General features: G+C 44.4%; 1 protein-coding gene across 1 annotated transcript in view; it reads left to right on the forward strand.

Annotated features, from left to right (window-relative positions):
* The first annotated feature begins 482 nt into the window (after nucleotides 1-482).
* Smad1 (SMAD family member 1) overlaps nucleotides 483-27,000 on the forward strand; it is a 62,831-nt gene continuing 36,313 nt past the window's right edge. The window contains exons 1-2 of the mRNA XM_051205894.1: nucleotides 483-708; nucleotides 25,692-26,236. Coding sequence (XP_051061851.1) covers nucleotides 25,837-26,236 — 400 coding nt within the window. The 5' untranslated portion in view covers nucleotides 483-708; nucleotides 25,692-25,836. The remainder of the gene's footprint in view (nucleotides 709-25,691; nucleotides 26,237-27,000) is intronic.

Raw genomic sequence — 27,000 nt, forward strand, 5'->3', positions numbered from 1 at the left:
TAAATAAAAGCATGTATTATAGTGCAGCACTTCGGATGAGGAGCCGAAGTTCAAGGTCTTTTCCCCCCTACAAAGCGAGTTCGAGGTCATTCTGGGTTTCAAGAGACCATGTATCAAACATGCAAATGACTTCTGTCATTTGACTCAGCAAGGGGACGTACTAGAAACAAATGCATCTACCTAGTCCTTAAGTCATAGATAGTAGTGCTTAACAGGTCACACAGTTTGGGATATATGCCACTTGGAGGGCCTTAATCAATAGGTCAGGGATTGTAGAACCATTAAAAGGCGTTTGTAGGACGATTGGGTGGGCTTGGTGGTCGTGTTCCGGAACATTTCCGAAAATAAACATCGGCTTTGGAACTTGTCTGGCAGCGAGGCAGGGACCGCAGAGTAGGAGGCAGGGACCGCGCGGGCCGGGAATTTGGAGAGGATCCCTAGGCGGCAGCGGGCGCGCGCGGTGCGCGTGTGAGCGAGGGCCAGCGGCGGGCGGGTTGTGAGCCGGGTATTGGCAGGCGGGCTGTGGAGGCTGGGCGGTTCCGACTGCCTGACGCCAGCGCGACCAGATCAATCCAGGCTCTGGGAGCGAGCGGGCGCACCACGGCGAGGCCAGGGCCGAGGCTCGGGACGGCGGCCGGGAGCGGAGCGGAGCGCGGGACCCGGCGCCCGGTCTCGTGCGTCCCCGCCGATGGGCGCGCCGCCGAGCCGGTAAAGCCGAGCGTACCCGGGCTGACTGGAGAGGGGCTTGCCCTGCGCCGCGCGGGGCGCACCGGGGCAGGGACCAGCTTCGGGGGATCCGGGAGGGCTCTGTGGGGATGCGGGACCCGCTCCAGGGGCGATCCGGGACGCGCTCCGGGGAGGATCCGGGACGGACTCGGGGGCTCGCGCTGGGGGAATCTGGGACGAGCTCCGGGACGCAGCCCCCCTCCCCCCCATGATGGCGCCTTGCGGCCGCGAACCTGCCGCCGGACCTCCTCTCTCGTCTCTCCGCGGCTTTGTCGGGCGTGCCCAGCTCTCCGGGGACCCCGTTCCGCATCGGGCCGCAACCCCATTGTGCCCCCTCCCCGGCATGCAGTCCCTCGCTGGGACAGCGCTGCGCCCCGCTAGGGTCTCCCTGGATGGGTGCGCGCACCCCTCGGGGTCCCCACGCAGCTTGGGGGGTCGAGGTTAAGGAAAGTTCGCAGCACAGTTCCCTCTGATCTATTCAAAGGTCTGGCGGCCTCGCGTCTTCTTTTCCCCCCTCCCTCCTTCCGCCTACACCCCCTGCGTCGCCCAGTGTCGCCTCATTCCTTTCCCTTTACCGGATTCGATTGCTTCACTGCGCGTTCCGAGAGCCGGGAACAACTGTTCTCGTCCCGACCGTCTTTGTTAGTGTTTCTGTCGCGAGGTGGGGGCGGTGGGCGTGAGAGCGCGGGCCTGTGCGGCCGCTCTGCGGACTGCGTGCGTGCGAGCAAAGGCTGCGGGGACAGCGTCTGCCCGAGGTGCCAGGGGAGCCAGGAGGGACCGTCGCCGACCACATCTCCATACTGTGATAGCTGCGGCTTTTGTTTATTCGGAGGCGCATGCAGTTTTCTAAATGCGCGGTGCAAGACAATCCAGCCAAGAGCTTTCCGTCTGGAAACCCCAGCCTGGGCCACAGCCATCTACGAGAGCGTCCTGATAGAGTGCGGTTGTAGCCCCGGGCCTCTCTCGTCCCCCTCTCTTGGGTTCATGGTGACATCTGAAGTTTTCAGAGCACAGACTGAAAGGAGTTGCTTGGTTTGTGTAATGCCTTCCTGTTGCTGGAGCGAAATCAGAGCATGAGGTTTCCAGCATCTCTCCCTCTCAGGGCCTGTGGTGGATATCGTGCCCACACCTCAGCACAATGAGAAAACTGACAGATTCATTTTTCTTCTTGTTTATAATTACCACTTTAAGTTGTACCGGAAGCAGATGAGCTTTGTTGGAATCATTCACAGAGTTGAGGCAGAGGTGATATTCACTCGATCGGTGTTTTCAGTTGGTGAAAAATTTTTTATTTTTTCAACACTATCACTATGATGTAGGTGCCAGGCCTAAATAGACTGTACTGACTTAACGTGTTTGCCCTCCCCTTCCCTGCTTTCCTCATGTTCAGTGATAGGATATTTCTGTGAAGGTGGTGTGCCATTTGTGTATTCTGCAGTTTTTTGGAAGCTGTAAACCAGTCTTGAGAGATGATTTTCTGGGGGTGGCACTCGAGAGACTCTGGAGAAAGATCAGGTTTCTTGAGAAGCTGGGGATTTGTCCTTGATTTAGTTTTGACCCTTGCAGCTATAGGTAGCAACCATTCTTTGTTTACAGTATCCTCTCTAGCTTTGTACCGATAGGGAGAGGATGGCTTTTACATTTTGGAAGAATGACAGTTTTTTTTTTTTTTTTTAGGCAATTAAAAATGCTAACCTCTTGTTCGTCTTGGAATTATAAATTCTTTTTCTGGTAAGTTCATGTGAGTATTAAGAGGACTACACATACTAGTTAAAAGCAAAATTTCAGTTTTTGATCTTGATTTCCAGTGATGCTGACCTCAAGATAAAGTGCAATAATGAGGTAGATTGGAAGAAGAATAAAGCCTGATGTAATCAGATGAGCGTATTTAAGCTTCAGTAGCCTACATAAGCAAGGCCAAGTTGTGTGTGTCTAAAAGATCTCATTTGTGTGGTCTTACAAGCTAATGGAGGCATCGCTGAGACTTTATAAATAATGTAAGTTGTGTATAATGTAGTCTCCAGAGAGGCAGAGAGAGCGTCATTACCAGCCTTTTCAACCTGCCTGAGATCTTAAATTGATTTACAGCACTGAACTGGTGCAAAATGATACATCAGGATGACATGGGGTCAGCCTGTAAAAGTCTATGATGTCAGCCTGTTAGTTCAGTCATCATAATTAAACCATATTACAGGGGCAGCTAAGCAGGAGTCTGGCGTTATGCTTCAGATCCGGGTGGTACATGGATTTTGTTTGTAATGGAAAGGGGAGATGGTCGAGGACCCTAGTGTCTGTAAAAGCAGAAGCAGCATTCTGAACTGTGATTTCTAGTTGATGCTTTGGAGTGGTGGGGGAACCTTTGCAGTTCTGACCTGTATATCAAGGCATGCGTATGTCAGTGTGTGTTTAACTTGGCCTTCTGGGTCTTCTAAAATAGTGGAGGGTCACTACTCTGTTTCTGATCATTTATTAGCTTTGAGCTTGTATTGATATATGTCAACATGTTGCTTTAACAGGTCATAGATACCAGATTTCCACTGAAAACAATAGCAATTCAAGGGTCTGGGACATGCTCACTTTTGCTCAAGTTTTTATAAAACATAGTCAATTTAAATGTGCTGTCTGAGAAGGCAGAAGTAGCCTTGTCTATATAATTAATCACATATTGTCTGCACCACCCACCCAGATTCAACTACCATGCTGAATGGGATGTGTATGGGGCAGTTTTATTCTCACAGAAAGTTCTAGACTCCCGAATCTAAAGTGTGACCCATGACCTTCCCCTGTACATTAACTGTTTTTCAGACTTGTAGTTTGAAAGTAACAATTGAAGAAGCTGGGTAAAATGAAGTTGGCTTTTCAGCAGATATTTGTCATTCGTAGATGGAAATTACTATAGGTTCCCCCCACCCCTTCTGAGTTTTTTACTGTGTGCCAGCATTGCTTGTAGTGCTTATAACTGTTTTAAGCCTGGGACCTCTCCCCATCCCCAACTTGCAGGTAAAGAAGCTGAGGCAGAGTGAGTGTGTTGCCTTCGGTGCACAGCTAACAAGTTATGATTTACAGTGTATGCAGGGATATGAACTGAGCAACCTGACTCCGCCCTGAGTCTCATTCTTAACTGTTTTGTTTGTTTTCTGCTTAGGATGGGGTCTCTTAAACTCTTCCCTTGAACTCCCTTCTTGCCCAAGAAATTTATCTATGACCTGAGTATACAGGTATATGAATTAGGTCTGCAGATCACATACTTACTGATGGTCATAAAGATGTGCATTACTAAAGGCCAGTGGGATGGGTCAGTGTGTTGGTAAAGCTGGTGACCTGAGTGTGAGCGAGCCTAGGACCTACATGGTAGAAGGAGAGAACTAAATTTATATTTTTTGAAAGATGATTCTTTGGTATACATAGAATTACCACTTACTAAAGAGGAAACTGAATTTTCCTCTTGTTTATTTCACATTAAAATTAGCTGGATATTTGATAGTGTGGGGCATGGAACCCTTCAGATTGTTTTCAGAGTAGATCCATACTTTGATTTTATAATTGTCAATGCTGAGAATGCCACTTCAACCTAATTATGTGGTGTAAAATGGCAGAATTATGTTTAAGTCTATTTTAGAAATTATTGGAAATTCTAGCCTAACCCCAAGTCAGATTCATTGAATGTTTTACAGAACTCAAGTCAGCCACTTGAATATTGATTTTTAGAATCGAACATTGTAACATAACACATCCCAGGGATACTAATTCAGTACATGCTGAGGGGTGGTATGGGAAAATATTGAAAGTTTTTGTTTTCCATAATTAAACTATTACTTAAAAAAAAAAAACATTTATTTATGTGTGTGAGGGGTAGGTGCACAACCTATGATGGTTAAGGACAATCGCTGGAGTCTGTTCCCTTCACTCAGTAACCAAACTCAGGCCATCAGGCTTGGCAGCAGGCACCCTTAACCTCAGCCTTCTTGCTGTACCAAGGCTTTGCAGTTCTGCAAGAGTTGAAAAGTTGCTGTTTATAGTAAAACATACATCACTGAGATTCATAGCCTATGATAGTGTAACATCTGCGCTCAAGTGTTGCTCTCAGTGTTATTGTAGCACCTGGGCAGGGGCAGGGCAAAGCCTCTGTGAAGTTATTTAGCAGGGGCTACCAGAAACACCTTGGATTCAATATGCCTCTGATTTCGAGTTAATGTTTGACTACTCACGTGTTGCCTGTTTTTTTGGAGGCAGGGAGAGGTGTTTTTATTTTTTGTTTGTTTTTTGAGACCATCAGGTTCAGTTAAACTGGGGTTCAGAATACTCAGTAGGGTTTGCTTTTTCAGTGTGGACATGACTCTGTTTTTACTTTTTAGGCCTTCAGACAAATTCATTCTGTGCCATGCTTTGTTTGGGGGGGGTGCTTTTCTCCTATCACCCCTGTTTAAAGGAGAGAAACGGAAGTTCACACTTACCTAAGCAACCCAAGACTTGAAGTTTGACAGTAAGGCATTTACATGTCCAGGCAGTTGTCTCTGCTTTTCTGTGTAATTCCTGCTGCTTCCCTTTGTGTATCCGTGATCAATCCCAAGCTCATGATGCTGTTGAAGAAAGTTGTGGTAGTCTAGGTTTATCTGTCTCATCAGAACTGCTCTACTTCCCCGAGCAGTCAAACCCAGCAGCTGAGATAAGAATAGTTCATTGCAAATTCCTTGGGGACTTTTTTTTTTTTTTTTTTAAGGATGGGTGTCGGCTTTTGTAGGAAGTCTCACAACTTACTTGCTCTTAAGCTTTTTTGGAGGAATAGTTCGCAAATCTGATGGAAGCACATAAGGCTATGTGCTCTGGTGAGTACACTGATGAGACTGTCTTGCCATGGGCATAAGAGACTAAAGGTGCTCATTGTTAAACATTGCTTTAAAAGGTTTCTAATCCAATTGGCTCCTACCAAATTGGGCAATCTGAGGCCAAGAGAAATTACCTGGCTTGTGTGCTATTTCCCATCTAACTGATTGAAACAGAAAGCCAGACCCGATTCTCTGAGTATTGAGGGTTCACTTATTTGTTATTTCCTGTTACACTCTGTTCCTGAGGCATTGGGCTGAGCATATCCTTGATCATTTGGGGAGGGGAAGAAAGAAGAATTGGGGGGGGGGAGGGTTGATATTGATGTTTTTATACCTGACATTTTTTTTGAGCTAAGTAGCAATTAAATCTGACAACCATAGAGAAATGTTTGCTTTCTACAGATTAAAATTGATTTTTTTCATTGTAGAAATTGAAAAGAAAAAAAACCTCATGTCTGATTTAATCAATGAGATCTTATTAGGAATGTGTGGCCAAAGTTCACATTAAATCAGTCAGTCATGGCATAGTGAGAAATATAGGAAGCTCTTCTTTTGGCTCTCTAGAATGGTATACTCCCTCACCAAAAGCTGAAGTTTGGGGTTTTTAAGGAGCAAGGTGGATAGGTAGCAGGAGAGGGTTGGAAAGGAAAGGGTAATTTAGCTGTAAAAGGATGGAGGGAATATCTTAACCTGGTCACCAGTGCTGTAGATTGGTAGCAAAATACATGAAGTAGCTTCAACACTTCACAGCTGCTTCTCTAAGGAAAGCAATGGAGCTAGGAAGCATGATGCAGTAAGCACTAAAGACCCAAACCGTAGTTTAGGTGTGTGCTGAGACGCGCCATACACAAGACAGCATTGGAGGCCCTTGCTGTCCTGTTTGCAGAGATGAGCAGGATGTCTAGGGCATAAGGGACACTATCTTTCCCTTGGGAAGAGCAAAAATATTCAGCCAGTTCAACTCCAGCGACTACATCAGTTTTGGAGGAGGCACTGGGAACTGCCATATTTGGACAGTGTAGCAATTTTCATTATAAACTGCAAAGAATTTGAGAAAGGATTCCCTCCTAAGAAGAAAGTATCAGCCCTCTCAGGCTCCTGAAGTCCTTGCCTGTTGATTCTCCTGCATCTTATCACTGCATGGTCCTAAGTGTCTGAAAAGCCCATGTTTCTCTTTGAAGAACTCACATCTGTGGTGTGGGAGATCTATGCTGGTAGAAGTGGTTGTTTCTTCCTCCTCCTCTTCCCCATCCTCTTCTCATTATTGTTGTTGTAGGAGACACACCTGCATTGAAAGAAAGAACACACAACATATCCATCAATTAAACAGCCATACGTTTCCTGGCTCAGGGATGTCAAAGGATGTTCACGGTCATGTTTGGAAAAGAGACAGAAAAGGGCTTCTTGTTGATTTAGAAACATGTTCTTTTACCAGAGTTTTGAATGCTTTGTTTACAGTTTTCCTTAATTTTATGGCACCTGTGCTATCAGATAGTTTTAGGATATAGTTATTCAAACTCTACTTGTCTGTGGTTTCCTTACATGTATACAGAGTAGAAGTATTTCAGACCTATACAACTATTTTTCCTTTGAGTTTCAGACACCACAAGAAAAAAAGGGTAGCTAATTATCTTCAACTACTGTAATTAGGTATTAAATTACATTATTCATTTAGTTAAATGCAAGGTCTTTTGTTTAGATTGAAAGAAAACTTTTAATGGAAGAATTATTTAAATAAATGATTTATTTAAATCACTTATTTGGTGAGTTTTTTGGTGTAGTATTGTAGTTAGTGTATGTTTCATTCACTTGTGATTTTTTTTTTAAGTTTTAAGAGTTACAGTAATTCATGTAATTCATGTAAGACATAAAAATGAAAGAAAAAAACAGTAACACTGTCAGAATTGTTATAAAACCATCCAGGATTTAGTCTCATGACTCATGGAGAGGACTCCTGTGGGATAAAGTACATGGGGCTTGCATCGATAGGGAGCACAGTGGATGAGCAACAGCGAGTGACCCTGTAGCAGCCCTGTGCAATGGAAATTCTGCTGTGGTGCAACTGTCTCCTGTCTGCCACCCATAGTCATAGGTGACTGTCAAGCACTGAATGTGGCCAGTGCAATTGCAGCACGGCCTTTATTCCTGTCAGTTCGCTTGGCTTCAGTGTTCACTTTAGTAGTGTGTGACTATCAAATTGAGATTCACCCACTGGTGGGGACCTGCCTGACCTAAGTGGGCATTCCTAACGGAGCCTGGGGGATAGGATGGAGACGAGCAGAAGCTGAGATGAACATTTTGAGGGCTTGTATGCCAGAATGCAGAAGCTTTGGAAGTCACTGAAGAGACTTGAACATGAGTTTGGAATTGGGGTCAATAGACTCTGTACACAGCATTTTTTTTTTTTCAAAAAAGAAACTTTCTTTTATGTGATGATTAATTTTTGATAAAAGGATAAAGAGCAATAAGAACAGACTAGTGAAGATTTGGCCATTACATGGCTGTGGAATTACAAGAAAGATACCAGAGATGACCTTAAGCTTTGAGCCTCTGGCAGGGAAACTGATGCAGCCATTACACAGTAGTGAGGGACAAGGCTTGTGCAGGTGATAAGTGATAATTGATGTGTGGCTTTCCAGTGGGTTGCCTAGTTAGGTTTTATACCTAGGTAAGTTAGAGATGCAGAACTGAGAACTTTGTGTGGCGTCTTTTTGTGCAAGATGAGGGGAGTGTCTCTCTAGTCATCTGCTGTGCACCCAGAGAGAACCAAGGACAGGACACACATGGATTCACTTTCTCTTCCAAGCTCACACCTAGGAATTTGGAAGAGGCATGCCAAAGGAAAAAAGCAGAGAGAGAGGGGGGGGGGGGGGGGGGGGGGGGGAGAACGCGTTGGAAGGATGGAGAAACCAGGACTCAGTGAGTAGAGAGTCCAGAGGAGGCTCAGAGACAAGGCATGCCTGTCACTCCTGCTTAAGGGAAAAAGGTATAATGAAGTGAATGGAGTTGTGGAGAGAATGAGTATTTAAGAAATGAGAAATAGATTCTTATACTCCTGCTAGTCCCTTATTATTATTATTATTTTAATATGAGACTTTATATAGAGAGGTTGAAGAGACTAAGGGACAGCAATTAAAGACAGTGTGGTTATAATCTGAAGCACCAATGACAAATACTGACCCCTGTAATGCCTGATGGGAGCCAGGTTATATAAGAGGTGCTGACCCTCAGGCCCTCCCAGGGAGCTGATTGCCTGTGTTTAAGGTCATGCCCAAAACTTGCTCACATTGTAACTTTTGGGAAACTAGTTACAATGTGGTTCACATCCATTGGCATAACATTTACCCCATATATAGCTTTTCTCTGGTCTTGTCCCTTGGAGGGCTCTTCAATCCTCCAACTGCCATCCACCATTCTTCTTTCCATTTAACATTGTAAGAGTCCCGGCTAGTGCCGGAGGAAGTATGTGTTGTCAGAGTGGGGAAAAAAAGAACACTAATGAGTGACGCAAAAAAGACCAAACAAACAGAAGACAAGGATATTTAACCCTGGTAGTGAGGTGGGAGGCCAAATGAAAAGGCCATGGATAAATTCAGGGTACTAATTTTCAAAGACTTTGAGCAATTTAAATAACTTACCTAGATCTTTGAAGGGATTCCGTGACTGCACTTTCTAAAAACTGTCATTAGGAACTGTCTGGGAAATGCTTTAGGTACAAATTTCTAGCCTTTGTCATTTCACCACATCTTTCTCCAAGATTCCTGCTGCCCGCTATCCTGCAATCACTTAGTCCTTTAGATCCCTCACTCTGGCACTCTTTATCTGCATTGGGTGCAGGATGCCCTCATTAACATTCTGGACTGTAAAAAACACTGATTTGTATAAACAGCACAGCTGAATGTTCATTAGGTGTCTGGATAGTTACTGTGACCTTCCAAACACAGCAGGAAGCAATACCCTGAGAGAGAAACTTGGGGAAAACATGAGCAAGCAATCCACAAACAGATGAAACACAGGCCAGTGAGTGTGTCCTGCATCGGCTCATCACTGGGAGGAAGGGAGGAGGGAGCAATGCCTTGTCTTGGATCTTAGTGACTTTCTCCATGTGGATCAGAATGTGTCTGTCTGGCAGTACTGGGAATGAGGGGAAGGGACCCAGTATTTCAGAGCCACCTTTCCGGAAGCAGGAGTTGCAGGGGGTGTAAGACACATGTAAACTCCTCCCACTTCCTCCATAGTGGACTGCTTCCCTCCATTACCGTTATTGGGGTCGGGGTCAACTAACTAGAATTTGACATTTCTGGTCCTGCTGGGGTCTTGCATGTGCACATTGCGCAGTCCGCTGGCAGGGTTGATGAGCCCTGGAGATACCAGTCTTCCCTAGGACATTCTGAAATATGCCCCCCCCCATCTCCTACCTGTGTTGTAGTAGTAGATTTCACAGGGGTATTTACTCATTTATATGAGATGTCTTGGAATATGGCTTTGATTATCAAGACAGACTGGTTTATGTAGTATAAAAGTGAGAAAAAAACTTCTAAAGTTAAAGGGGCACACAAGTTTAATCTCCTAATTTTCTGTTATGGATAATAGTGGTCAGGGGTTTGAAAAGGCTTCTCATACCCTGCCAGGAAGGAGGTCCTGCTGATGACAGGTGAAACCCTGACCCAACTGAATCAAATCCTGTCATGCTTCAGAATCTGGTTTAAGGCTCTTGGGTGGCTACAAGACAGAATTTGTCTATTTTCTCACCATAGCCATTCCTTTAAGTTGCCCAAAATTAGTTTCAAGGTGGAGAGGAAAGCTTGCATATCTCACTTGTAGACGCCTTGCTCTGCCTGCAGCCATCCTGTCTGCATTCTTTAAGTCTTCTGAGTCAAGAGTGACTAGGAGGAGGTACCCTGAATTGGTATGCATTTGGTCACATGTGCCACTCAAGCACTTGGAGCTAAGTTGGATAGGAAGAATGAATGTTTTAATGTTAATTTTATTAAATATAGTGGCTTTTTAAGGTGTGTGTGTGTGTGTGGACAGATTTGGGGACTCAGCCCTCACCTTCCACCTTGTTTGAGGCATTAATGTTTCTGTCTTTGCTTACTCCAGTATAGCCGATCTGTGAGCCTTTGGGCAATGTGAGCCTCAGGCAGCTCAGTCTCCCTCCACCTCTCAGCTCACATTGGAGTGCTGACATTATAGATACACACTGCCACACCTGGCTTATACTTGGTTCTAGGGATTGAACTCAAATTGTCAAAGTCTGCCAGGCAAGTGCCTTTACCCATTGACCTGTCTCCCTGGCCCATTAGCTTTTCTTGGTGGAAAATAAAATAGCTCTGTAGAAATTAGACATGACCCCTTTTAAAAGCTCAGGACAGTTGGTGGTGTGTGCATGCCGCGTCTTCTGTTTCAGCTTCCTGTTTTGTTGACAGCTCTTGCTGGCTTTGCAGTCTGGAGTGATTAATAACAACCTCACTGTTTCCCCTGTTGTGTTTAGTTAGTTTCTGTTTAGTTTGTCCAAGCTTGAGAGAATGTTTGATAGGTTTTAAATGGGCTTTGCTAACTAAAAAGAAATTAACTTGTCATGTAGATGATTGACACAAGAATCTAGATAGCATCTATTTATGCTCAAATGGAGCCAGCAGATTATATGGGATGAGATGGTCTGTGTTCCTGGAAAGCCTTCTCGGAGGGCACATCTGGTGTTGGGATTTTGGGTTTTAAGTCAGTATTAACCAACCAACAAACACAATGTGCATTTCTCCTCGGCACCCTGCACAAGACTGTGTGGTTTGAGAGGGACAGAAAAGTGTAGTTTCTACCTGAGGAGGCACGATGGCCTTATAGTACTATGAAAGGCTGGATAGCAAGCTGTTGTTAATATTGTGTAGCTGAATGCTTGGGGTGATCTCTTAAAAATCAAGGGACAGGGAAAGAAGTTTGATCCAATTGGTAGGATGTTGTAAATTTATTATTTATTTAGGGTATGTGTGTTTTCATTCATGTGTGCATACCGTGCTGTGCATATGGAGGTCAGAGGACAACTGAAAGAGTTGGCTCTCTCCTTCAACTGTGGCTCTAGGAAATTGAGCTCAGGTCATCCATCTGGTGTGGAGGTAAGCTCCTAGTGCTGCATTTGAGCTCTCTTGCCTGTCTGGGAAAGTCATTCTTGCCAGCCCACTTTTCTCCCCTAGTTAATTCTCCAGCAAGTTTCTGGATGCCTAAGATATATATTTATACTTAATGCATATCTTATATAATTTGATAAAGTTGGGATAAAGGAACATAAATATAGGACTTGGACTAAGGTGCTAACTCTGAGGAACAGCACAAACCTGCTTGTCTAGTCTGGCCTCTGTTTGTTGTAATACCTTTTATTTCAGTTATCATGTTAACCGAGTTCCTTGAGGGTATGCAGGGTGTCTTCATGATCTGTGTGAGAGCACAGTGGTTCCCACCTGGCCTGTTCTCAGAGTTCCGTCAACATTGCACAGGAAACCTGGCTATCCAGGGAACCTTGTGACAGCCAGGTGTCAGCCTAGCACACTGGCCATGTGCTGAGTGCATTTTTCCATGTTGATGTTTTTGAAAACTTGTTAGGAAATCTGTCATGTTATGTTGTAAGTGCCTTGTGAGTTTGGACCATGAGTGGCTTTGATGCTTTATGCTTGGGACTGGTGGTAGGGTGTAGGGCCCTGTAAGTGTTGAAGCAGATCTGTTAAACACCGAGGACTTTTGCTAGAAAGGATGTGGGGCTGGAGAGATGGTTCAGCTGTTAAGAGCACTTACTGCTCTTGCAGAGGACCCACATTTGGTTCCTAGCATTTGTTTCAGGTAATTCAGTCACCTGTAACTTGAACTCCAGGGGATCCAAGGCCCTCTACTAGCCTTTTCAGGGACTACATTTATGTGCGCATATACTCATATTAAAGAGGAAGTGTGTGTGTGTGTGTATGTGTGTGTGTGTGTGTGTGTGTGTGTGTGTGTGTGTGGACATCATTTCTGGTAGCCTAGCAGGAACCAGAAACCCAAGAGTTAGCAATACAACAAAGGAAAGCTGCTGAGGCCTGAGGTGTTTAGATTGTGAAGAGAAAAGGAGTCGAGGTGCCGTAGAGCAGAGTGGTCACCTGGCAGTGTCCAGGAGGTTATTTAGTTGTCACAATCTGGAGGGTAGGGTGTGGGGACTGCAACTGGCTTGTAGGAGCCAGGGGCCAGTGATGGCATCTAAAGTGGGAAAGTCTAGGAACAGGGCACGGAAGGATGATTCAGGAGGCAGGAGAGCAGCAGAAGTGATGTCGCTGACTAGTGTCTGCCACATCTACTTTGTCTTTCCCTCCACTCCTCACCCCCCCCCTTCAGAGTCCAGACGCACTTGGACTGTTGCAGCTGTGTGCTAGGCTGTACAATGACTGTTGTAGTATTTTTATCTGTACTAAAATAAGATGCTTGAAAAAGTTCTTGGCTAAATTCTTCACCTCTATGCTTGCTCAATTGGAAAAGTATTACCCCAAGAATGGGAAATGAGCCCAGGAGTTTGTTTTTGCACTATTTTACATTTTTAATAAAAGACCTTGAAAGTAGAACATTTTAATTACATTTATTATTTAATTACATGTATGTATATGTGTGACTGTGCAGGTGCATGTGTGCCACAGGGCACATTTGGAAGTCAGAGGACAGCCTTCAGGAGCCAGTTTTCTCCTTTTACCATGTAGGTTCCAGGAGTGGGACTCAGGGCCTCTACTTGCTTCCTCATTATCAGCCCAGAAAATGAATTTTCTCCAAGGGATACAGCTAAGAAAAAGCCCCGAGACCGGAGTCTCTGTGTGAGCCATTGGTGTGAAGCCCCCATCTTGCTCCACTGTACTCAAAGTTCTGTAGGTCAGAGGGAATTGAATTTTGTTATAGCCACCCTGATAAAACCTGTGATTTGTCTGTTCTAAGATGGGGGCATACCAAGAAGGAAGACAATAGCAGTTAAGGGAAGGAGTCAGGGGAATTAAAATACTAGATAATCCTTATACTTTATGCATCAAACAAGGGGGGTTATTGTTCAGGAATCAGGGAGTGGCTGGTGGCTTCATCGAGTTCCCTTGGCCCACTGGCCACTTGGATCTTGGTTTTACAGCCTCTGAAGTATTGTAGACCTTAACAAGATCCCCACTGGGGTGAAGGGAATTGGTGCCTGTGGCTGTGAGGATTCCTCAGTTTTTTTTTTGGATTTCCATTGTAAGGCAGCTGCATAGCTTAGGATATACAGGAGAGGTACAGCAACAAAGAAAAAGACAGTGTTGGCAGGTATGTGCCCCTGAGTAGATAAACAGATAATACCCTGTGCCATTCCCAGTTTCCATACGGTGTGGTTCATGCTTCCTTCTCTCCACACTAATCTTGCAAGCTTGGTGGTGGTGGGAATTCTTTTTCATACTTCTACTTCTTTCCTTTCTTCTGTGCTTTTGGGTCAGTTATTGGTTGGTGGGCACTAAAGCTGTGCAGCAATTGAGCAGGCACTGGAGGGAATGGGTTCTCAAACCTTCCTGAGAGCATTGCCCAGGGTCTGTCTTTCTAATTGTAAGGTGTACAGGGGTTTCTGGGTAAGACTAGACTTGATGATCCAAGGTAGAAAGGCCTGGCTCATGAGACAGGCAAACCTTTGGTTTATGCTTGCCTGTGGTAAAGCTTAGTTTTTCTAAATATAGTGAAAAATGGCTTCTGTTAGCTCTCAGGGAGAAGGAACTCTATAATTGGACCAAAGCCACCATTCTGGGTTCTCTGAAGCAGCCATGTGTGCAGCGAAGCTGTCAGTCCTTCCATGTTTGGGGTTCTTCAAAATCTATCTCCATAAGCTTCCCCAACTCACCTTTACTGTAGGAAAGAGGCGAGAAAGTTTGCTGTTGAAGATATTTGAATAATAGAGACCATTTCCCTGTTTTCTTGGTAATAATTGTATGTGTTGAGAGTATTGGTAGTGAGCTGTTGATGAAAATAGGACTTAACAGGAAACAAACTTACTTTCCATAATAGCCTTCCATCTCACAAAATTGAATTTTTGATCATTTAGCTGAATTGCTTTAAAAAAGAATTCATTTGTGCCCATGTTCTGTTTATGTAGGCAAGTCATGGTTTCTAAGATGGGCATAGGGATGCTGTGTGCTTCTCTGAAGACCACTGTTAAGTGGAAGTGGTACCCAGTCTGTGCAGACACTCCTCTCCTTCAATTAATTACTTTTCCCTTTATGCATGTAAAAAATCAGTTAGTAGCACCTGTTGGTCACAATGCTGTCTTTCCAAGCTCTGCAGAATGAACCTTTTACTTGCTTTTAGCTTTTATTGTTAGGGTTTTAAATGTGAAAACAAGAATCTGGTGAAGAAGTGGTTGGCTCCCGCACCCCTGACTCCCAGCTGAGACCTAAGGGTAACTGGACACCCTCTTTCAGTTTTGTCTGTTCCTAGCAAGGTTGCAGAAACACATCCTCTGCACAGAGGCACGTTTTTGTTTCTTTTAGAGTTTTTGAAGGCTTTCATGGGAGAGATGCAGATTTGTAGCATCTTTTCTTGTTATTTAGTAATAATCATATTACCCAAGGGGTTTGTATCTGGTATTGTTAGATACCTGTATTCTCTAGAGCAGGATATGAACACAGACACTCTCTCATGTTCTCTCAACTCTGGCTGATTTCTCTCAGCATCCTCTCATTCTTGGCTGCCTCCAGACCACTTTTACCATCCTCCTGGAAGACATCAGCTGTGTGAGGCTCGCTACCCTGTCCTTCCCCAGTCAGTTACTCTTGGTCTCGCTGTACATTGGTCACTCCTCCTATCTTAGGGTTGAGACTACCCCTCCAATACTCAGTCTCTTGGGCACCATGATGCTAGGCTTCATACTTCTGAAATTAAGTAGGCCTCTCTACCCTGTTTAACTGTTTTCTCTTGTTTGCACCAACGGGGTTCTTTGCTCATGGAATCTGATCACTTCTGACATACCATGCTGGTCCAGGCCTTTAACACCTATGTCTTAATGGCTGCCACCTTTTCTCTTGAGACTTTCCTACTCAGAGGCCCTCCTCGACCCCTTCAGTCTGTCACAGCCCAGCAGGCTTCAGTAATCCTATTAACCTGCATGTCTCCTTGAACTCAGATCTTCCTTCCAACAGTTCCCACATCAGGCTGGTCCCCTGCTTGCTTCTGTCCCCTTTGTCCGTGCTCCACTCCAGCCATCTTGGACTCCTGGTTTTCCTGGAGCATTACAGTATTTCTGTGTCCCACTGTTCACTGTGCTTCCTGGGTCTTCCCTCGGGGCGTGTTCTTGGTGAGGTTTCCTTGACACCAGAATACCTGTCCATAGGTTTCAGGACACTACCTCTGTCTTAGTTCTTAGTCCTTGGCACATCCTTGGTGTTTGCTGAGTGAATTAAATAACTGTAGTGGTTTCCTTTTTCTTAAATATTAAAAATAATGCAGTATCCAAAGAGCATCACTTGTCAAATTTCTCCATTAAAGGAATTTATTCAAATGGTTCAGCATGCTATTCGTTCCAGACCAATCTTATTGTATATTCATGTATAATCCTTGTCACAACCCACTTGGGCTGGGGGTGGCATCAGCACACTATGGCAAAGTATCTGAAGATCAGAAGACATGCGACTGTAGAGTGGGAGCAACAGTTGAAGCCATTTCAAGTTAAAACCTTTTTTTTTTTTTTGAAAACCTAAAACACAGGCCCAGGCTAATTTTGGTTTAATTCTGCCTTTTGTTTCCATTTTGAAAACATAAAGTAAATGGTTAAATGTTAAAATTCCTGACAATGTCAAAGCAACAAGTTTTATTTCTCTCACCTGTGGAGGAAGTGGCCTCCACCCAGCTTGACTGAATGAGGAGGGAAGTGATTTTTTCAAGTGATAAAAAGAAATAAAATTCCATGCTCTTCCCACAGGAGGGGTTCAACAATCGGGAGGGAGGCGTGAGACCATATGTTGGTTTGCAAAAGGATATAACTCGTAAAGATGTTTCCTTTGATGCCCGTGATGGACATGGATGTGTTTCCCTTCTAGAGGGTCCTGATTCAATTAAGCAATTAAGAGTGGAGCTGAAGGATCTAAATATAGGGAGAGAGTTCATTCTGTCCTGCTTTGGGCACACCAGCATGCCCCACAGATGTGGCCGCTCTTACAAACAGCACCTGCAAGTTCAGAGAAACAGACAAGCATGTTCTGAAAGATGCTAGGCAGCGGGAGTTGGAAGGAAAGGGATGGCTTTTCCTCCTGTACTCAAATCTCTTTGCATCTGTGGGTTTCTTATTTGAATTACTTGGTTTTTAAAACCTTGCTCTTTTTTGTTTCGTTTTATTTTTTTGAGATAGAGTCTCACTATGTATCCCTTAGCTGGCCTGGAACTTGTGAGGTAAACTAGGTGGGCCTTGATCTCACAGAGACCTGCCCCTGTCTGCTGTGTACCACCAAGCCCAACTGCAAACTGGACTTCCCTGTCAGTCAGTGCTGGCTAAAGTGGAGGGTCCAGTGTGCTCCAGAAGCATCAGACTCTTAGTAAAATGGAGAGAGTCAGATTCTGGGAGAGTCTGTAAGATGCAGCCACTGTCTCTTCAGGTTCACCTAACAGCACTGCTTGTGACAAATCAGGCATTGCTGGGCACTTGGGAGAATGTGTCCCATTTAGCCTTCTCTGTAGTCTGTAAAATTACTGTCCAAAGAGGATAGTGGCTTATTGTTTGTTGTTGTAGATGACTAATGGGCTGTCTCTCCTGAATTTCACTCCGTGGGCTTTTTCAGGGGAGGCTGTGGGACCTGGATCTGCCCAAGGTCCCTTCAAGCACCCAGTAGGGTTTGGGGGAAATGTTAAGGAGATGAAGAAAACACAAGTATGGTGGTTGAAGTTGGGGACAGTAAGAAACTGAATTTGGCATCAAATTCCCCAACCAAAGAAGTAATTATCTAAGGATATTAAAAAGAAATCCTGAAACTTGCTGTTCCTTAGGAAATCTAAGTGCCATGGGCCAGTGCCCACCTGGGCCTCAGGGTGTTGGGGAAGGGATTTGTGTGTGCAGAAGGAGGAGAATGAGTTGCCTTTTCTAATAAATATATAAACTAGAGTTGTACCCTGAGAGGCCCTATTGTGGTAACATCCATAGATTCTTTGTCATTTTTCATCAAGGGGACACAACTTTTGAAGTAATTTGCAATGTCACAGCCCTCCAGAGGTTTGTAAGTGGTAATGTGGGATTCACACTCTGCTGATTTCCAGGTCTCCCACCTAATCAACTCTCCTCTGAGACCATATGGCAGCGCCTGCTGGCCTCTCACACTGAGACTGGGAAGGGCTGGTAATGCTTGGACATTAAAAGCACCTGGTCCAACCCCAGCTCTCTCTGCCTCCTGGGCTTGCCCTTCCACTGCCTGCTATCCCCCCCATTGGGGAAACTCCAACTCTTGGAAGATATATTTTCTTAGAGGAAATCAAGGTCAACTAGATACTCTACTTCATCAATCGGTGATTGACTGGGAATGGCGGGGAGTCCTGTGGTCTCTGAGCATCTAAATATTGTGGGTTTTTTTTCTCTTTCTTCCTTTCCTAATTTTTTTTTTCTTCTTTTTTCTTTCGTTCTTTTGTTTTTTGTTTTGTTTTTTAAGACAGGGTTTCTCAGTATTATTTTGGAGCCTGTCCTGGAGCTCCCTCTGTAGACCAGGCTGGCCTCGAACTCACAGAGATCTACCTGCCTCTGCCTCCCAACTTCTGGGCTTAAAGGCATGTGCCACCAACACCCAACTTTTGATATTATTTTCTTACATAGGAATGTACAGGTATTTTTTTTTTCCTGGGACTTGATGAAATAAAGTCTTTAAAGCATGCATCAGGAGTCAGAGAAAGGGCCCAGTAGGTAAAGGTGCTTGCTGTCAAGCCTGGTAGCCAGTATCCCAACCCCTGATGGAAGGAGGGAACTACTGAAAGTTGTCCTGTCACCTCTGCATAAGCTAGGTGGCCTGTGTGTGTGCATGCATGCACACAATAAATAAATGTTAGTTAAAAAACAGAAGGAATATTGAGAGGTTTTCTAACCCCCAATTTCCTCTTGTTCTGGGATTTTTCTTTGTTATTTTGGTTGTCAGAAAGTCTTACTTGCCTATGTTTGACCCTCACTCTGATGGAAATGCCAAGAACTGATAGCTGGTTTAAATGGGAGCAGTGAGCAGGTCCTTCACCGTTTCTGCTTGCAGAATGAACCCTCTGATCACACAGAATCAGGTCATGTCATAGCATTTCAGTTAGAAGGTGTTCTCTGATGTTCTCTGAGACGAGTGAGGCCCGCCTTCATTTTACGTTAATTGTGTAATGATATTGACTTGTATAGCAATTTTAACTTGTCTTTTCTCCTTAACAATAGTATTAGCTTTCCCCACCTGACAATTTTCCTCTGCTTGTTGTGGGAGGGGAATAAATGTTCCAGTCTTTAATACAGTCCACCCATTTTTTTTTTTTTTTTTTTTTTTTTTTTTTAGATAATATGTAGCCTTAGTTCACTCTCAGAATGTAGACCAGGCAGCTTCGAACTCAATCCTCACTCTCTGCTTCACCATCCCTCTCACCCCTTTCACCTATAGGAAGGGCTGCCCCATCGGGGCCGGGCTCCACCACCCTCTGTGTGTCTTCTCTGGAAACTCCCCTGCAGATAGGCCCAGAGATGTGGGCAACTAATTCAGGTACTTCTTAACCCGATCTAATTGGCAATCAAGATTGATTTACCAAAGCTGGTGTTGGCCGGTGACTTTCTGGGAAGTTCTTATGCTGTCCATGGGGGTTCCGATGTCTGGCTTTAAAAATAAGAAACTTTATTGAAAGCTTTGAGCTGCTTGGTCTTCTGAAGTTCTGGTTAATCCAGGAGCCTGAGTTCATGCAGGCCTAGTGATTGTAATGATGTTTTCTGTACCCATGTTGGACTTCCCCATCTTATTCTTACAGAAAACCAAACCTCATTGTACTTCTTTACTGAATTTATAGTTTATATTTTATAATATATTCCTCTGACTAAGCTTGTGAAAAAGAGAATGTCCTTACAACCTTTGTCTTCTGACTGCAACATCTAGTCTTCTGTTAGGGTATTGTCTGAGAAATTCAATGTTTTAAAATCCATTTTAGAATAGTGAAAGTTACATAGTAGGTCCTGGTGTGCTCCTCTGTGATGTTCTGGTTTACTTACTGCAGACGAGTCAGAATTCTCTGGGTATGAATTGGATGCTGGGGTAGGTTAGCTACTGCACTGATTCAGAACTCCACTGATGACTCCAGACCAGTGGTTCTCAACCTGTGGGTTGTGATCCCTGGGCGATGACCCTTTCATGGGAGACCATCAGAAAACACACATATTTACATTACAACTCATAACAGTAGCAAAGTTACAGTTATGAAGTAGCAGTGAAATAAATTTATGGTTGGGGTCATCACAACATGAGGAATTGTAGTAAAGGGCTCAGCATTAGATTAGGAAGGTTGAGAGCCCATGATCTATACAGTGGACCTCTCGGGTGTATGCTGCTGTGATGTCCAGTGTCTATGGCAAGATGATATTCTGTGTTCAAAATAACAAATGACACTGGCCTACACGCCTCTCTGTGGGTTTTGCTTTTTCTGTGGGCCCACAGGATCAGTCCATCTCCATGAAACAGTGGCCATGATGTAGTCTGGAAATGGGGACCCATTGATTTATTAAGTTACTAGAAAATAACTTCCTTAAAAATATGGATCAGACAAAATCTTTATAAAGTTTTTTTCCTTGAATAACCTACTCAGCTGTCATGAAGTTTTGAAGTTAGTTAATTAATACCCTGTAACTTTGTTCGGCTCAGTCCCCTTGATTGTTAGGCCCTGATATTGTGCCATTAGTAGAGAGGAAGGGATGGCTCACGATGAGCAGTGGGGAGGAGTGGGTAGCCTGCCTCCTGCATAGCTGAGCGCTTACCTGTCAGTTACTGTTTTAAAGGGAGTGTGAGCCTTCAACTTTATTTTTCTCAGTCACTTTCTGACACTATCTTACTAGAAAATTCAGTTATCCCTCAGTACATATGGAGCCATACTTTTTGTCTAGCCTGCTGGTTTCCACACGAGCGTTAGAACTGTCCACGCTGAGGCCTGCGTGCCAGTCCTTGTTTGTCTCACTTCTTAAAGGTCCATCAGGCCTTCCTACCTGTGGAGATGGACTCCAGGGCTCTGAGGAAACACGGAAACCTCTGGAAACTGCACATCTTCCTGCACCACTCACATCAATGGTTACTTAGAGCACCTAACTCAGTAGGGTTGCTTGGGAAAGAGCTCTGCTCTGTTGTTTAAGGAAAGCGTAAATGTTACATGCCAGTGCATTCTAAGAATGAATGTGTGCATATATGCAAGGTGTGTGTGTGTGTGTGTGTGTGTGTGTGTGTATACATTTGTGCAGAGTCAACTTTTTCTTTCCACTTTTATATGAGTTCCAGGGATCAAACTCGATTGCCACGACCCACAGAGCCATCTTGCCTGCCCAAGATGCATTTTCTTTAATATCAGCTGTTGGTTGAATCAACAGGTGCAGAACTCATAGATGTGGAGGTCAACTGTGTCTTCAGATACAAGCTAGTGCGATTGTCAAAACTTTTTGAGGGAATTGGAGGCAGAGACTGCAGTTTGCCCATATTTACACAGTTGAGTAATTACATGTTTCTTTACTAGATGAGGTGGTCCTTTGTACAATTGGCTGATTCTGTTTATGTAGCAATTAAGAGTCATTTAAATTTCATCTTTCAATGGTAAAGAATACCTGTAAGTTTCAAAGTAGCATTCAGAGATAACTTGTAATGTTTGACATGGCTTCTAGGGGTGCCAGTTGAAGTCCTTCTTGCAACAGAGTTTATAAGAGAAGTTCTGAAGCAAGAACCATTTTATAATTGTCCTCTTATTATTTCTGGATCTATGTTATGTGTGTGGGGATGCATGTGATTGTGGTACACACAGAGGCTTGAGGCTAGGGATATTGGATATCCTGGAGCTGGAGGTGTCAGTTGTGAGCCACTGTATGTGGGTGTTGGGAACCAAACTCTGGGTTCTGCAAAAATAGAACCAGCTCTTAACTGCTGAACCATCTATCTCTCCTGGCCCTTCTGAGTACAGAGTACAGGTGGCTTCAGCTCTTGAAGTGTGCATGCGTGCATGCGTGTGTGTTTCTGTGGTTTCATTGGCAAGCATTTGCATAATAAATAACTTTTTCAGTTAAAGGCTGCTTGGAGAGTTTGGGGACATGGGGGGCATTTCTAGCGTGTGAACTCCAACAGCTACTACTCTTGGGCACACTCACATTGTCGTGTGTACCACGCTTGTTCTCATGGTGTTGTCTGTTTCTTAGCAGGGTTTCTGAGCATAGCTCCAGAGCTGATGTAGTCCACACACTGGATATGTGTATGTTTCATTGTCTTTTGGTTAGAAATAATTCTAATGGAAATCTTGGTGTGAGTTTTCTTTTTCCTCTTTCCAGTTTAGAATATTCTCTGCAAGTAAATCTAACTTCTGATGAGGTGGCTGAGGACTGACTGAGAATGTTTTATTTTGTTTTTGGTCAGCGATCAGCGTGAAATGTTTGTGTTTGCACAGGAGGGAAGCAAATCTCTGTGTGATGACTCGTATTTTTATGTTGGACTTTGAATTGATAAGGCCACTTAGCATCTGACATAAACTAAGGCAGGGGGTACAAATAGGGACAGAAAAGCATCTGCTTGTGTGGATGAGTTGGCAGAACTCATTTTTGAGTTCCTTATGTGAGGTGGGTTCCCTGTTTAACATGCACCTGGAAAAGCCTTAACTCAGAACTCATTTTTGAGTTCCTTATGTGAGGTAGGTTCCCTGTTTAACATGCACCTGGAAAAGCCTTAACTCTCAGAGGCACAGAAGTTAATTGTCAAGTCTGTTTTTTTTTTTTTTTTTTTTTTATGTCTGTCTTGCTTATATTCCTAGGCTTGGGATCTTTTAAGTTTAATTATTGTGAGTGTCATCCAGACTTTGACTGCCCGGGTGGCCACTGTATTGCTCCCAGCATGGTGTGTGCAGAGGACCTGCTTTCCTTAAGGTACTACCTGCCTGGGATTCTGAGTCATCTCTCGCTGTCCACAGGAGGTGCAGGTACTGTTGTTACCTCCACATGGGTTGACCCTTTACGAGTCCTATCCCAACTAAGTTCAGCGGTTTAGGGCCCTACTTTAGCAGTCTGTGCAGCAGAGTTAGGGAAAGGGGTTCGGACCTTGATTCTATCTCTCACAAATGGACTTGGGCATGGAACAAAACATTTGACTTTTCACAATTTTACTTCCTCATGGAGTGAAGAAAATGGAAGTCTTTTCAGAGTTTGTTGGTAAGATTAAACTAGATGATAGGAAGTGCTCAGAACGTCTGTCATAACATCTGTTATACTCTGTTGGTTTGCAGAATTCTCCTTCTGCTGTCTGAGGCTTCCTCTTTGGAAAAACTTCCTGAAATCCCTGGAGTTAATTCTTCACTCCTCTTTGTCTTTTTTCTGTTCTGTGTTGGTATTTGACTTCATCTATTCAGACCTCTGTGCCAGGCAGTACTGGAGCTGGTAATACCCCAAGATCAAGGTTGACAGTTGGGGTGCTTCTTCCTGTTAGCATCTTCTTACTGCCCCTCAGAAGGAAGAAGGTAGGGAACTCTCCATGGGAGAGTTTAGAAGCTTTGTCCCTGTGATCTGACCCCCTCCCAGAGGGGACACATGCAAGTTTCAGCCTATACCCTGGCTTCTGTGTGTTTGAGAACAGTTACCAACCTCATTGTGTTACCCTTGGTCCTTTGTCAGCATTCTGAAGAGAGCAGGAGAGAAGGACAATGCTGTCCCATAGGGCTGGCATTGGATTGGCCATCTGCTTCATGGAGCTACTTGGATGTTTGCTCCCTGCTTCCTCCCTTAAACATCCAGCCTCTTCAGGGGGTTGGCCATACCCCCCACCCCCCATGCCCTAGTTCCAGGCATTTGGGCTAGCTGTTTTGAGGGGAGTGAAGATCCAGAATGGTGGCTCCTAGGCACTTCCCTCCACCCCAACACACTCACTTCATACAGTGTACCCAGAGACAGCCCACAAGTGATTCTGAGGTAAATAAGCCCTCCCATTTGAAAGTCAGTGATTAAAATATTAAAAAGCTATTTTGGGAGTAAAAGAAAAGGACTGGAAGAAATTCAGGACCTCTCAAATTTGCTTCTGGAGGTCGGGAAAGAAGTGGTCTTTCCAGTTCTGGGGGGCAATGAAGCTTTACTGAATAGTTAATTACCATATCAATAGGTGCGTACTAACCCCCTGTGGTTTCTGATAATGGCAGAACTTTGTTTTCTCTTTTCTTTCCTGTTAAATAAATGAAAACTTCAAAATAACTAGTAAATTAGGGTGAAGACGTTTCGAAAGGACAACTAGCTCTCTACTGAGTGAAGTTGAGCCTTTTTACCCTTGGAGGAACTTAGGGAATGTGCAATCTTTTCATCTTAGTCTAAGTCCTCTGGAGCCCAGTCATCAAACATTTACTGAGAATCGTCTGTACCAGGCACCATGCTGTGCTCCAGACACAAACTTTGTGAGATGGAGTGGCCAGGTCCTTTTCTCCAGCATGGAAGCTGGAAGTGCAGATTACCCTACAGTCAGCATTCCTGGTCACTCTTGTTTTAAGAATGAGGATCGGGAAGGATGTCCCCAATTCCTATTGTTGGTCATTTCTGGCTTTTCTATTTTATTGATCAGTCTTGCTAAGAGAGTACATTTTATTAGTATTTTGATTTTGTAGGTTTTCTTCTAGTATACTTAAAAATAATTTCTCAATTCCTTGTATTTTCTTTGGACTTAAATCACTGTCTACATCCTCAGTTTCTTCTTTCCCAGTAATTGCATTTTAGCTATAAACGTTCATATAGTTATGGCGTGTCACATCTTTCTTATTTACTCACTTGTTTGTTTATTTCTTGGTTTTTTGAGACAGGGTTTCTCTGTGTAACCCTGGCTATCCTCTGTAGCACAGGCTGGCCTCGAACTCAGAGATTTGCCTGCTTCTGCCTGAGATTAAAGGCGTGTGCCAACACTGCCCAGCTACATCTTAATATTTTCGATGTCATATTTTTATAACCATTCAGCTAAAATATTTCATCCCCACTGTAATTTCTTCATGACTCATGATTTAAAAGTGGTTACTTCTAATAACAATATTATTGTTGATTTCTTAGCTATACTAAGACAGAGAGGTTTTAATTATTGTTGTTTGTATGTGTGGTTGTGTGCACATGTTGCAGCCATCAAGAGTTGTCCACCTTGGTTGTTCATTTTCTAGGCCTAAAGCTTGCCAATTGGTCTAGGCTGGCCAGCTAGCAAGTTAAGAGACCCACCTGTGCCCTCTTCGTATGGCCACCACTCCTGGCTTTTAGTGTGGACTCAGGCCTGAACAAGGCAGTCATTCTAGGCACTCAGCTAGCTCCTTTGCCCCAAATACTTTATATTCCAAATGACTTGACTTGTTTACATGTTGGTTTTTATATAAACTGGGTCACACACTTACACTTCACTTTTGTGTCTGTCAGTTAATAGGTCAGTCTCTCACTAGGATTGTGGGTTGGAATCCTTTCGTTCTTTACAGTTTTCTGCTTGATGTCTGTTGAGCCTTGTCTCTTGCATGTACTTTTGTGGTGGTGATATGCAAATTGCCTGAATAGATAGCTGTGCCCCAAACACTCAGATGACCTTTGTCCTGGGCATGGTGCGTCTGAGCAGTCTGTTCTCTTCCTCTTGCAAAACCTCCAATCCTGCTGCCTTCAGGCTCCACCCTTATTAAAATCAGATTTAACCCTGGTGAGTTCATTAGCCACTCCAAGCCCAAGTACAGTGGGTTGCAATGGGCACTGGAGCTTTAATTTATGAATTCTAGGAGAACAGTTCAGCCTGTGGCATCAGGAGCTTAGCCTGCGGTTGCATCTCTCTAATAAAGTCACCGAACTGTGAAGCTGAGCAGTATAAGCCAGGGATCACCCGTATAGAGAAAGACTCAAGTGTTTAGTGCCTGGTATTTGTTATTGTGGCATGTCCAGAGGTGGTTTTAAAGCCAGTTTCCTATCGTTTCTTTTTGCAGGTGCTGACTTTGGGTCCCTTCTTGGAATAGCACGGAGAAGCTAAAGAGAATAGATGTAAATTAGCTGAACTCGCTTCTGGCCCCGCCCCTCTCCAGACATCACCGCTTGACCCTGTGAGGAGCGCCAAGAGTTAGACCAGCCACGATGAATGTGACCAGCTTGTTTTCCTTCACAAGTCCAGCTGTGAAGAGGCTTCTAGGGTGGAAACAGGGTGACGAAGAAGAAAAATGGGCAGAGAAAGCTGTGGACGCTTTGGTGAAAAAATTGAAGAAAAAGAAAGGGGCCATGGAAGAGCTGGAGAAGGCCCTGAGCTGCCCGGGGCAGCCAAGTAACTGTGTCACCATTCCCCGCTCCCTGGATGGCAGGCTGCAGGTGTCCCACCGGAAGGGATTGCCTCACGTCATTTATTGCCGAGTGTGGCGCTGGCCCGACCTCCAGAGCCACCACGAACTGAAGCCTTTGGAGTGCTGTGAGTTCCCTTTCGGTTCCAAGCAGAAGGAGGTCTGCATCAACCCCTATCACTATAAGCGTGTGGAAAGCCCCGGTGAGTGCGGGTGAACTTTGTGTGCCCCTTGAGTCCTGTTGAGATCAGGGCAGCAGCCCCTTCCTGTTGTGAGCTGTGATTCCAAATATTTGGAGGAAATTTTGTGTGTGCGAAAGAGAAAGAGCACAGGGACACTAGTCAGCCACAAGTGCCTGTACCAATCACTTTATTAAGAGGAAGGGTTACTTCGTTGTGATTTTGAAAGTATCTGCCCTTGGTCCCCTTGTCTCCAGGGCTCTCTGTCCTGTGGCACTGTAGCATTCTGGGGTGGAATGGTGTCGGAGCAGAGCTCATGTCACAAGAGGAAGGAGCTGGAGCCCTACTGTCCCCTCCAGTGACTAGGAGACTTTTCACTAGGCTCTGGGGACAAGCCCTCAGCACCTGGACATTTGGAGGGGCATTCCGGTCCAAATTTTAGCAGTCCCGGAGTATTTCATACATGTTTTAAAATCCTCTTTCCTTCTAAGTGACTTTGTTTCTTAGAATCAGGTTCTGACAATTGAGGGTTGTGTCTGAATTTGGAGTGTAGGGGTCACATTGGTTCTGTGTATCTTTCTAGCAATTTTAGCTGCACAATTCGTCAGCGGACAACAAAATCACAGGCTCTTGTTGCGTGCACTGAAGGAAGGGCAGTGTGGGGCAGCTGTGACCAGTTCATAGTTCACGTTAGTGCTTTCTGTCATCTGTGTTCAGATGTGCTGTGGTGTGTTCCCTATGGGGCTATGTTCTGCTGTGTGAGGATTTGATGCTGTTACTTTAAGCTA

The sequence above is a fragment of the Phodopus roborovskii genome, unplaced genomic scaffold (genome assembly GCF_943737965.1).
Source record: "Phodopus roborovskii unplaced genomic scaffold, PHOROB, whole genome shotgun sequence".
Classification (NCBI taxonomy): domain Eukaryota; kingdom Metazoa; phylum Chordata; class Mammalia; order Rodentia; family Cricetidae; genus Phodopus; species Phodopus roborovskii.